General features: G+C 49.1%; 1 protein-coding gene across 3 annotated transcripts in view; it reads left to right on the top strand.

The window, feature by feature from the left end:
- The window catches only part of UBXN2A (UBX domain protein 2A), a 720,890-nt gene that overhangs the window by 208,160 nt on the left and 499,700 nt on the right, over positions 1-13,030 (top strand). For all 3 annotated transcript variants that reach the window (XR_011260377.1, XM_069605875.1, XM_069605874.1), the window contains one exon: positions 11,425-11,484. Coding sequence is in view for 2 of the 3 variants with exons in the window: in XM_069605875.1 (XP_069461976.1) it covers positions 11,441-11,484 (44 nt within the window). In the remaining variant the exon portion in view is untranslated. The remainder of the gene's footprint in view (positions 1-11,424; positions 11,485-13,030) is intronic.

Here is a 13,030-nt window from a genome sequence, read left to right as displayed (position 1 = left end):
CAGGAGATTTTAACCCTGCTAGAGAAACGTGCAATAGAACATGTACCTGTAGCGGAGAGGAACAAGGGCTGGTACTCCCTCTATTTTCTCATCCCCAAAAAAGACGGAGGATTGAGACCCCTCTTGGACTTGAGAAGCTTGAACAAGTTCCTCAGGAAGGACATGTTCAAGATGGTGACCATTTCTCAAAACCATTCAGGCTCTTCATCTTCAGGACTGGCTGGTTTCATTGGACCTTCAGGATGCTTACTTTCATGTGCCAATCCATCTCAAGCACAGAAAGTACCTGAGGTTCGCAATTGGTGCTTCTCATTATCAGTTTCGGGTTCTACCATTTGGGCTAACCTCCACCCAAGGGTTTTCACCAAACTGATGGCGGAAGTGGCAGCGAGTATCAGAAGAAGGGGGATTCACGTCTACCCTTATCTGGACGATTGGCTAATCAGGACGAGTTCATCCGATCGAGCCCAGGATCATCTGGCCTTGACCTGCCACTTCTCACACAGTCTGGGCTTCTCCCTCAATTACAAGAAGTCACAAATGATTCCAAGCCAGAAACTCCAATTCATCTGAGCGATCCTGGACACTTCCTCAGGCAAAGTCTCACCTCCCGAGGAGAGAGCTCACCACATTCTGCAGATGGTGATGAAATTTCAAAATGCCTAACATCTACGAGCATTCGACTTTCTAAGGTTGCTAGGCCTCATGGCAACCTGCATTTTTCTGGTGCCAGAGGCCAGACTGAGGATGAGATCCCTTCATTGGGCCCTCAGGACTCAATGGTCCCAGTTTTCAGGGGAGATGTCAGATCTTCTGCAAGTCCCGACCAAAGTGGCTCAACATCTCCTATGGTGGGCTTGCAAAGAGAATATCCTCAAGAGGGAACCTTTTTGGCAACCATGGCCGGAGGTAATGGTAGTGATGGACGCCTCACTCACTGGGTGGGGAGCCCACACCAACGACCTAACAATCAACGGTCGTTGGTCTCCATCGGAGTCCAAACTACACATCAACCTTTTGGAGCTGAGAGCAATCAGACTAGCGCTGAAGGCTTTTCTGCCCTCTGTACAGGGAAAGAATGTCCTGATCATGATGGACAACACAGTGGCCATGTACTACCTCAACAAAAGAGGAGGCGTAGGATCACTTCCACTGTGCAGAGAGGCAATGCATCTCTGGTTCTGGGCAGTGCAAGAAGGAATCTCTCTATCGGCAGTTCAACTCGCCGGAGCGCTAAACACGGCGGCAGATGCTCTGAGCAGGCAGAGCACAGTTTACCACAATTGGGAGCTAGCTCGGGAAGTCCTTCAAGAGATCTTCGTCCTTTGGGGAACCCCTCAAGTGGATCTGTTCGTGACCAGGGCCAACCGTAAGTGCGAACTGTATTGCTCAAGGGAAGTTCCCCTAGGAGGAGTGCTAGGGGACGCGTTCGTAGTGGACTGGGTATTTCCACTTCTTTCCTCACGTAATCAGGATGTTGAGAAAGTTCAGGAAAAACATGATCCTAATTGCCCCGGATTGGGGCAGGAGAACGTGGTACCCGGACCTTCTGGACATATACATCTGCCCTCCAATACGTCTTCCATGAAGAGAGGATCTTCTCTTGCAGGAGGAACGTCGGGTTCTCTATCCAAAGGTCAAGACACTCAGCCTTCACACATGGTTTCTGAGAGGCTAAGATATAAGGATTGGGACCTCCCGGATGACGTAATGGAGATTGTGCTTTCGGCCAGAAGGCCAGCAACAAAATCCCTGTATCGGTGTCGTTGGAACAAGTTCAGTAATTGGTGCAGGGATAAGAATGTGGATCCATTTCTTTGTAATACTTCAACAGTACTTTCTTTTCGAAGGGATTGGTTCCTCCGACGTATTCCACATCTATGACAGGTAATCACCACAGCTGTCCTGCTTCGGAAAATTGTCGGCCTCTGCGTCCTGCGTCGATTACGTCGATACGCTGTCTTCGAGGGCCTCCGTCGAGCCAACGTCACCGGATGTTATAAGTAGGACGCACGACACCCTTGGCCTTAGTTCTGTTTTTTCTGCAAATGTGTTCGCTTCGGAGATCTCGGCGTGCCTCGGTTCTTCTGAGTACTTCTAACGGTTCTTCGAACTTGTTTATTTGTGAAGAAATCATGTCTTCGTCTTCTTCTGCCCCGCAGCCGGGTTTCAAGAAGCGTCGGGACTGCGGTTCCAAGATGTCGCTGACGGACCTGCACGACGTCTGCCTCTGGTGCCTCGGTGAGGACCACGCTACGGATGATTGTGACGATTGCCAGTCGTTAACATCGAAAGCCTTGCGGGAGCGGAAGAAGATGCTTTCGGTAGGGTGTCCAAGCCACGAAAGTCGAAATCCGCGGGGCTTTCGACCGACGATTCGAGAGGTGACTCTCCGCGTCGTCTGCGGGAGCGGAAGAAGATGCTTTCTTTCGGTAGGGTGTCCAAGCCACGAAAGTCAAAATCCGCGGGGCTTTCGACCGACGATTCGAGAGGTGACTCTCCGCGTCGTCGGCGTAAGTCCAGGGGGTCTCAGTCCTGGAGTGGGTCCCGTCAATCCTCTGCCTCTTCAAGGCACTCGCGGAAGCGCCATCACCGGTCACCTTCCCCGTCCTCGTTCGAGGACTTCGCCCGTCGGCGGGTTGCTTGTTCCAACAAGAATTCTTCTCCTGCGGAATGGGAAGCATTTCGTATGGAGATGATGGCGATTTTCCAATCGCAGGGCTCCGTTCCGTCCGCGCCTTCAAAAGAAGCCGGCCGGGAACGTGCTAGGGCCACCGCTCGCACGCCTTCGGGCTCGGGCGGTCGGCGCGGTCATCGGGAGCCTTCGAGGTCCCGATCGGACAAGGTAGATCGCTCTAGCCATGCCCGCTCCGGGTCCCGGTCCTCGACGCCCTGGAGACAGGTTGAGCCTTTGAGGTCTTCTAAGAAGACGTCGACAGACGTCGACGCCATCGGTGCCATATCCCTCGAGAGACTCTCTCGAGGCTCTGCTTCTGAGGAAGTCATCAACGCCATCGGCGCCGAGGCTGTCGAAGGACACGCTCAGGGCTCCGTCCTCAAGGCCTGTGTCGAAGCCATCGGCGCCACACTCGACGCTGAATCCGTCGACGCCCTCAACGCCTTTTGTGGAGGCTTTACCGGAGGTACCCCGTGCATCGGTGGAAACTCTGATGGAGGTGGAGGAAGGGACTGAGGAAGGTTTGGTTCCTGATGAGGTTCCTGATGACCTGTTATCTGGTCATAGCCAGGCGGAAGACCTGCGTCAGTCTTTGCACAATGCCAGTGGTCTTGATACCCCAGAGGTTGAATTTGGCAGGCCTGAGCCTGGTACGCATGCTGAATCTTCGTATAGGCGACTCATGTCGAGGGTGACAAAGTACTTGGGGTGGTCTGCGCCACCAGTGGATTTTCTGCAGGATGACCTGACTGATATCCTTGACCAAGGTCAACCCACTGACCCGGTGCTGCCTTTTCATATGGCTGTACAGACAAGGGTGGCGGCGGCTTGGACTGCTCCGGAGAGTCTCCCGGCAGTGAGCAAGTCTTTGCCGAAGACATACCGTACAGCCAGTAGCGACCCCAGCTACTTGACTACGCACCCCACTCCGGAGCGTTTGGTGGTGCAGGTGGGTACGGCCCCAGCAAAGCAGGCGTCATACCCTACCATCCCTCCTGATAGGGACGACAAGCGTTTTGATGACTGGGCGAAGAAAGTGTTTTCTTCAGGGGGTATGGCTTTACAGGCAGCCAACTCTGTGTGTGCCTTAGCATGTTTCACTCACACTCTGTGGAATTGTGTGTCTTTGGCGGCTGAACATATTCCCGAAGGGGAGGAACGGGATGGTTTACTTGCACTCATTCAGGATGGCAAGAATGCCATGTGTGAATCCCTTCAGTCGGGTCTGGACGTGGCAGATTGTGTCAGCCGGTCCATGACGGCGAGCACCGTAATGTGCAGATTTGCGTGGTTGCTGAAGTCGGGGTTTGCTCCTGACGTACAAGCCCGGCTTCTCAACATGCCCTTTGATGGTGAACATCTTTTTGGCAGCAAGGCTGACGCGAGAGCCTTGAGAGGTTGCAGACCTCTAAAGCTGCAGCAACATCGTTGAGCGCTGCAGTTCGTCAACAGCTGCCTTTTCGTCCTAGGGGACAGCAATGGAGGGGAGGTTCCTTTCGATACTACTCTTCCTTTAGTAGATCGAGGGGAGCTGCAAGTCAAAGGGGACACTGTAGGAGTACCAGAGGTGGAAAACAAGGTACTCGAGGTGCTAAGGCCGCTCGGGCAGTTGCCTCTTTGCTCTCAGGCACAGCCGCAGCCGCAGCCGCTTCAGCTCAGTCATGAGTGCATGTCCCATGGTTCGCCGGTTGGGGGAAGGCTGGCGCAGCCTCTTGTAGAATGGTGTGCCATTACTTCAGATGTGTGTGTTCTGGAGATCATAGCCCACGGCTACTGTCTTCCTTTCCGGCAGAGGCCTCACGACAATCCACCAGGGAATCTCTCTTTGAAGAGTCCGGATTTTCTCCTTGCGCAGGAAATCAAATCCCTGCTGGAGAAAGGCGCCATAGAACTGGTGCCTGTAGCGGAGAGAAACAAGGGATGGTATTCCCCATATTTTTTGATTCCGAAGAAAGACGGGGGATTGAGACCCATCATGGACTTGTTTGAACAAGCTCCTCAGGAAGGACAAGTTCAAGATGGTAACTCTCTCTCAAGTCCTCCAGGCACTTCAACTTCAGGACTGGTTGGTGTCTCTCGATCTCAAGGACGCTTATTTTCATGTGCCGATTTCATCCCAAGCACATGAAGTACCTGAGGTTCGCGGTTGGCGACTCGCACTTTGAGTTTCGGCTCCTGCCGTTCGGATTGACCTCCGCCCCAAGGGTCTTCACTAAGCTCATGGTGGTGGTGGCAGCGTATCTCAGGAAAGGGGGGATTCACGTCTACCCCTACCTGGACGATTGGTTGATCAGGGCACGCTCTACCGAGCAAGTCCTGGATCATCTGTCTGTCACCTGTCGCTCCCTTCACAGGCTGGGCTTCTCCCTCAACTTAAAGAAGTCCCACTTGACAACTACCCAGCGGCTCCAGTATATCGGAACAGTGCTCAACACATCTCTGGGGCAGTGTTTCCCTCCCCAGGTGAGGGCTCATCACATTCTGCAGATGGTGCACAAGTTTCAACTTGCCCAGACTCTCCCGGCGTTCGGGTTCTTGAGGTTGCTCGGCCTCATGGCATCCTGCATTCTTCTGGTATCAGAGGCCAGGTTGCGGATGAGATCTCTGCAATGGGCTCTCAAGCTCCATCGGTCTCAGTCCTCCAGTGGGATGTCGGATCCCATTCAGGTGCCGCCCTCGGTCGCCCAGGATCTTCTGTGGTGAGCCGTCAAAGGCAATCTGATGAAGGGGGCTCAATTTTGGCTACCCTGGCCGGAGGTAACGATCGTGACGGACGCGTCCCTCACGGGATGGGGAGCTCATGCCAACGAGCTGACAGTCAGCGGTCGGTCTCCGTCCGAGTCCAGACTCCATATCAATCTGTTGGAGCTGAGGGCCATCAGGCTAGCCCTGAAGGCTTTTCTGCCATCTGTGCGGGGGAAGACTGTCCTGATTCTGACGGACAACACAGTGGCCATGCACTACCTCAACAAAAAGGGGGGGGGCCCGGTCCCTCCCTCTGTGCAGAGAGGCGATGCAGCTCTGGTTCTGGGCCATCCAGCAGGAAATTTTGATCTCGGCAGTTCATCTGGCCAGAGACGAAAACGTGGCGGCGGACGCTCTGAGCAGGCAGAGCACGGTCTATCACGAGTGGGAGCTCGCTCAGGAGATTCTCCTGGAGATCTTCGCCCTTTGGGGGACCCCACAAGTGGATCTCTTCGACACCAGTGCCAATCGGAAGTGCGAAAGATTCTGCTTGTGGGAATTTCCTCCAATGCGTTTGTAGTGGAGGGGTCCTTCCCACTGCTGTACGCATTTCCTCCTGTCCCCGTCATTCCGTAAGTGCTGCAGAGGTTACGGAGGTTCGGTTCCCGGATGATCCTCATTGCTCCAGCATGGGCCCGGAGAACGTGGTACCCAGACCTTCTCGACATGTCCATCTGCCCTCCTCGCCGTCTTCACTATCGACGATCTGCTCTCACGGGAGGAGGGTCAGGTTCTCCATCCAGAGGTCAAGTCCCTCAACCTTCATGCTTGGCTTCTGAAAGGTTGGAACCTTCCTGCAGACGTGATGGAGGTGTTGCTTTCGGCAAGAAGGCCTGCAACAAAGTCCCTGTACCATTGCCGTTGGAGAACATTCTGCGACTGGTGCATGGTTCAGAATGTGGATCCTTTTTCATGTGCCATTCCTTTTGCTTTTTTTAGCCCACAAGGGCCTGCAAGTGGGTACCATTAAGGGATACCTGGCGGCGCTGTCCATATTTAAGCGCTCGTCTGAGGAGTGTTCTTATTTTAAGATTCCTTTGATTTCCCAGTTTCTCAAGGGGCTAACTAATGTGTTCCCACCATCGCATTTCCAGGTGCCTGGTTGGGATTTGAACCTGGTTCTAAAATTCCTCATGGGAGCTCTGTTTGAGCCTTTACAGTCTTGCCCTTTGAGACTGTTGACCTTGAAAACTGTATTTTTAGTTGCGGTCACTTCCGCTCTCAAGAGTGAGTGAGTTGCAGGCACTTTCCGTTAAGCCTCCCTTCACGTTGTTTCCATAAGGACAGGGTTGTCCTTAGGGTTCGTCCTTCTTTTCTTCCGAAATTTGTGTCAGAATTTCATTTAAGCCAGAAGGTTGTTCTTCCGGCGTTCTATCCTCCTCCGCATCCTGGTAAGAAGGAGGAGAGGCTCCATAGGTTGTATACTAGGAGAGCTTTAAGTTTTCTATTCTCACGCATGTCCCGGGTCAGAGTGGACGATGAGCTCTTTATTGGATACGCTGGAAAGCATTTGGGACAAGCTGTTACTAAACAGACTTTGTCTAGATGGATTATCTTGACAATTTCTGAATGTTACCGCTTGGCGGGTAAGGACCCACCAGTAGGCTTACGGGCCCATTCTACTAGGGGTGTGGCTGCCTCTACTGCCCTGCAGAGGGGTGTTCCCATTCGTAACATTTGTGAAGCAGCCACATGGGCTTCTGTCCATACTTTTGTCAAACACTACTCCTTGGATTCTATCCATGGGTAAGATCTGGCCTTTGGCACTGCTTTGGGAGTCTGTCATAGATGTGGAATATGTCGGAGGAACCAATCCCTTCGAAGAACAAGTTACTTTCTTACCTTGTAACGTTTTTTCAATGGGATGTTCCAATGACGTATTCCACATCGCTCCCTCCCTACCTCCCCATCTACAGAATTTCTTATGCGATTGCAGCTTTTGTTTCCGCAAGGCTTTCTGTAGTCATTCTGGCAGAAGTTTGGTGCTACACGTTCTGGGGAAAAACTACAACTGAGGCTACGGGCGTCGTGCGTCCTACTTATAACATCCGGTGATGTCGGCTCGACGGAGGCCCTCGAGGACAGCGTATCGACATCATCGACGCAGGCGCCGAAAATTTTTCAAAGCAGCACAGCTGTGGTGATTACCTGTCATAGATGTGGAATACGTCATTGGAACATCCCATCGAAAGAAAGTTACCAGGTAAGAAAGTAACTTGTTCTTCTCTTACACTTAGCCAATTTGGGGCTCCAAGTGGAACGATAAAAGGTTACTTGGCAGCGCTATTTATCTTTAAGTGCTCCTCGGAAGAGGTGTCCTATTTTAAAATGCCTTTATTCATTCAATTCTTGAAAAGGTTGACAAATGTATACCCTCTGACACATTTTCAGGTGCCCATTTGGGATTTAAATCTAGTCTTAAAATTTCACATGTGTGCTCCTTTCGAACCTTTACATTCCATTAAAACGGCTCACTCTTAAAACAATTCTGTTAGTGGCTATAACATTGGCCCGCAAAGTAAGTGAGTTGCAGGCACTGTCTTGTAAGCCTCCTCACACCATTTTCCATAGGGACAAGGTTATTTTAAAAGTCAAGCCATCTTTCTTGCTTAAAATAGTGTCTGATTTTCATCTGTCACAAAAGATTGTCTTACATTCCTTTTATCCTCCACCTCATGCTAGTAAGGAAGAGGAAAGGTTGCATAGACTGGACCAAAAAGGGCTCTCAGTTTTTACATTTCCAGATTGGCAAATCTCCGACAATGTGACCAACTATTCGTTGGATATACACTGTGCAAATTGGGCCTTGCAGTATCTAAACAAACTCTATCCAGATGGATAATTCTAGCAATCGCTGAATGCTATAAACTAGCTGGGAAAGAGCCTCCAGGTGGATTAACGGCTCATTCAACCAGAGGCATGGCAACTTCCACGGCCCTTCAGAGGGGTGTCCCGGTGCAGGATATTTGTGCTGCGGCCACCTGGTCGTCAATGCACACCTTTGTAAAGCATTACTGCTTGGACTCTACTTCATACCAAGGAGGACTATTTGCAAAAGCTGTCCTTCATTCAGTCCATAATTAAAATTTCTAGTACTCCCACCTCCAAAATTACCACTGCTATGGGAGTCTATCATAAGATGAGGAATACGTGGGAGGACACAATCCATTTGAAGAACAAGTTACTTACCAACTGTAACGTTCCTTCGATTGGATGTTCCTTCCACGTATTCCTCATCGACCCTCCCATCCTACCCCTCCGTACAGTTTATGCCAGTTGAACTCTGACTTCATTAAGAGCCTGAAGACTTGAAGCCTAATCAACTGATGCAACCATAAACACCGTAAAAACAGAACTGAGGTAACGGGCGCTGCTCGAGCCCTTTGTACAGCGAATGATGTCGATGTCCGATGGCGGCCCTCGAGGGACTTCGCCTCTGCGGTCTCGAACACAGCGCCCCCTGGTGAAATTATTTTCCAAAGCAGCTGAAGCTGGTATACGATTATCATAAGATGAGTAATACGTGGGAGGAACATCCAATCGAACGTTACAGTTGGTAAGTAATTTGTTCTTCTCCCGAAGGATTCTTTCTAATGGGAGGCACGCTTTTGTTAGACTTCGAAGCACTTTACGGAGCTCACACTTTCTATCTCTGGTCTCTGCGTCAAAATAATGCAGGTGCGACTTAGATCTTAGGCCCGGCCGTGTACCTGGTGTATGCAAATTCCATAGAAGGTCAACAAAGCTCATAGGGTTCAACATATTTGTTAGGCTTCCTGGTTCAGTTGACACCAACTATTCTTCCAGTTTACAATTTAAAATTGAGCCTTTATTTTTAAATCTGAACAATCGATTCCCTGCTAGTTTGACTGTTAGCATAGTCAAGTACATCAAGTTAGTTTTCGCTGCAGAACGTAAGGCAAGTGTTGCAGATAAAGGTCTGTGGTCACTGGTACCCCTCTCTTCAATTCTTAAATTTTCACAATAACAATTTAACTTTTAACTTGCTATATATGAGTATACAAATTGGGCTATAATTGTATTTAGGTGTTGTGAGAATTCCCAGGGTATTATCATGTCTTCCATGGGGGAAGCCACTTTCAATGAGGCTAGTTAGGTGAGGCTGCTACCCGGTAATCCTCCTTGGGGTGGTACTCAGCGGTTGGATCTCATGGGGAGGGAACCCCTTCCTGGGAGCAGTGACAATGGCCATGGGAGAATGCATTATTCACTTAATCCCTGCTCTCTTCATACATCACTCAGACCCCTCTTGTCCCCAATACCACTGTGTAGGGTAGAGTGTCACATTAACAATACTGGGACAAGGTAGTGGGAGACTTACCCAAGCTTAATATAACATATCACTGAGATGAAGAAGATAGCACAAGGATGCAAAAGCCCCCAGCGGAACCAACACATGAGGTACAGTTTTCATGAGGCAGACACAAGTTCCAAGCAAGGCGGACCTGGCCGGTGGCAGAGATCAAGAAAGCCGACCTGCGAGACCAGACTGAGAACGGAAACACAAGCAGCCAGTGACACAAGGGAGAGTCTGGAGCTGGGGAGCCACGAGAGACCGAACACCAAACACAGCAGCAACACAGCTCTGCTCCACCTCCAGGTGAGACCAGAGACCAGCCTGAGACTTCACAAATGTGGCAAAGGGTCAGACTGGTTATTGGGGCACTGAGGGAGCTGAAGGAATTGAAAAGCCCATAGATATATCCTGAAGAGGATGACAGAAGAATTATACAATTTGATACAAACTTTGTAAAGCAGATAAATGCATCCCGAAAAGAACTAAAGGGGATAACAGAGGAATTGTACAACTTGATACACACTTTGTAAATCACACAAACCCATCCCGGACAGCTAAAGGGGATTACAGAGGAATTATACAAATTGCTAGGAACATTGGGAATAAACCTATTTGGCATAGTACCTGACAGGAGAGCATACCAGGGCTGTCCAAGTGGACAACAGGTGAAGCAGGGACGGGGATCCTGCCGAACCAGAAGAACCAGGTCTGGGACCCATATTTCAGTGGGGAAGCCCTGGCAGCGTACAATAGGGTCTGGGACCCAAATGGAAATGAGAAAAAGAGACTGGAGAGCTACATTTTGTTTGATAGGGAGTGGAAGCGGTCCCCTCCATGGGATGGGGGAACTGTATTTTTGTTCAAGAGTTGGAGACCCAGGCGGAGGAAATTTTCCTCCAGAAGAGTGGGGCACTGTCATTTTGTTGCACGGACAGAGCGAGAAGTTCCTCCAGAAGGGTGGGAAACTGTATTTTGTATACAAGTTAAAGCAAGAAAGAGACTCCCTCCAGGAGATTTGGAGATCTGTGTTTTCTTTAAGTTAGTCTGAACATTTAAGCAGTGGACATTGGAACTAGTTATTCTTTCACAGTAACTATGCCTTGGAGTCTACATCCAGAATGAGAGGGGCCTCCTTCTGGATTAATGAGACATTCAGTTGTCCTTAGTTGGTCTGAAAGTGTAAGGGACGGAAATGAGTTTAGATGCATGACGGAGGACACTTTAGCTTAAGGAAATCCAGGCCAGGTCCTCAGTATTTTTGTTAAGGGTAGGGCGACCCCTCATAGTGAATAGGACAAGATAGGTTTTACCTTTTGTGGTTATAAATAAGTCTATGCCAACCAATTTACCACAACTGGGTCCAGAATTGTACTTCTACATGTGTGTGGGACTGATGACAAGATTGTATCTACCATAGTTTAACTTTCAGTTGGTGTTGATCTGTAGCAGGAGTGAAGATGGTGGGCGTAATGGTGAAAAAGGGACCTGATTGTACTATCCTTGGAACCACCTTTCGCAGTAGGTCGGTGAATTGCGCACTCGGGAGTATATTCAAGAAATTATTACGCTTGTAGTACTTTAATTTTCTCTTAATAATTGATCACTGAAAAGTATTTATAAAGTATGAAAAGAGAAGTGTTTGGTTAATTGCATCATGTAATTCACATTATTTTGTCAACCTTAGGCTAAGAAGAAACAAGATGAGGCAAATTGAGAAAATGGAACCTGTCAAACAAAATGAAAGGTAGATGTTAAATCGTTTTTGCTTTTTATGTACTTTTTCCATCTTCTGTGCCCAACTTTGTAAACTGACTGGAGTTGTAGTCATTGAGGAACTGAAGTCTCTTGGACAATATTGGTAGATCTCCTAGGTAGTGCCCAAGTGCTGCCTATTGTCATTCCTTCAAACAGGGTCTAAAAGCAATGTATAAAACGCAGTCCTGTTTTGTTGGCGGCAAGTGCTACACCAAAGCTTTTCAGATAAGTCTTTGTCCAGATCAAAACATTTAGGACATAAATGTATTGGCTAAATACATCGCTGATTTTACCTTTTTTTAAAAAAAATGTTTTAAAACTTTATTATTAACATTTTCGGCAATATAACAACAACTTGCACAATGAGAAAGTGTTAAATATACTGTTTCTTTACACACGTTGCTACATCCGCACTTGTTTATACATGCAATAAACATTGTTGCCTGCTGATTTTTCTTCTCTCCAGTTCCTTCCCCTCCCTGTGGGACTCTTTGTGCTCGGTCATGCCACTCCTCTCACCTCTCCCACCCCACAAATCCCAAACCTATACCCAGCAATGCACGCATCCCCCGCTCCCTTTCCCACCCACAGTTGCCTCTTTTTCCTCATCTCTCTCCTACAACCTCTTCTGACTCCCACTTTGCTTCCTCTTCCTCTCAGCAGCCTATACCTCATGGGGGCAGGTCATCGGAGGGCTCAAACATACTTTGTACCAGCATGCCCCTACCTCCATGCTAGATTCGTTCTGTCCCCTTCGACTGCCCTATACCACACAACTGTCCCCGCTTCCATTTCTTCAAGTCTGCCCACCATGGGTATCTGGTATTTCCATTGAAATAGTTTACACCAAATTGCATTCCATCAAACGTTTTGCAATTAAATTTATACCATCGAATGTATGTTTGTGTGGGTTTAAGGGTTCATTTTGTTTGGGGTGGGTTTGTAATGGTAAAAAACAAGGGGTTTGGGGTGGTGTCCCCCCCTGAACCCCCAAAAAAGAAAATTAAAAAACATGCATTCGATGGTAAAAAGTTCGATGGAAAACCTTCCATGTATTTTCTTTTCGTTACAAACTTTTTGATGAAAAGACAATAAACCCACACCATACCTCTACTCTGGGACCTTAGTCAGGACATTGATAAGGTCTTTCATCCTCGCCATATGTACCTCAATCCGTCTGCGCTTAAACAATCCCAGCAGACCCGCTTCTGGTGACCACTCCCACATATTGATCCCTACCTGCAGGACCATGTTTGCTATATTCCGCAAGAACCTCGCTGCCACTGGTCAGAACCAAAATATAGGCAATATACCTGCCCGCTCATAACCACATCTAGGGCACCTCTGTACCCCTGCTCCCGGAAATAATGAGATGGAATGCAGGGTCATGTACGATCTGTGAGTAACCTGCAGCTGTATTTCCTTGAATCTGGCATTCCTGAATACCGTTCGCGTGTACGGCAACACCCTGGCCCATTCCTCATCCATGAAGGCAGGCCCTATTTCCCTCTCCCACGTAGTCTTTGACTGGTCTT

The sequence above is a fragment of the Ambystoma mexicanum genome, chromosome 4p (genome assembly GCF_040938575.1).
Source record: "Ambystoma mexicanum isolate Mex_15411 chromosome 4p, UKY_AmexF1_1, whole genome shotgun sequence".
NCBI classification, from domain to species: domain Eukaryota; kingdom Metazoa; phylum Chordata; class Amphibia; order Caudata; family Ambystomatidae; genus Ambystoma; species Ambystoma mexicanum.
This window is presented reverse-complemented; position numbering and strand designations above follow the sequence as displayed.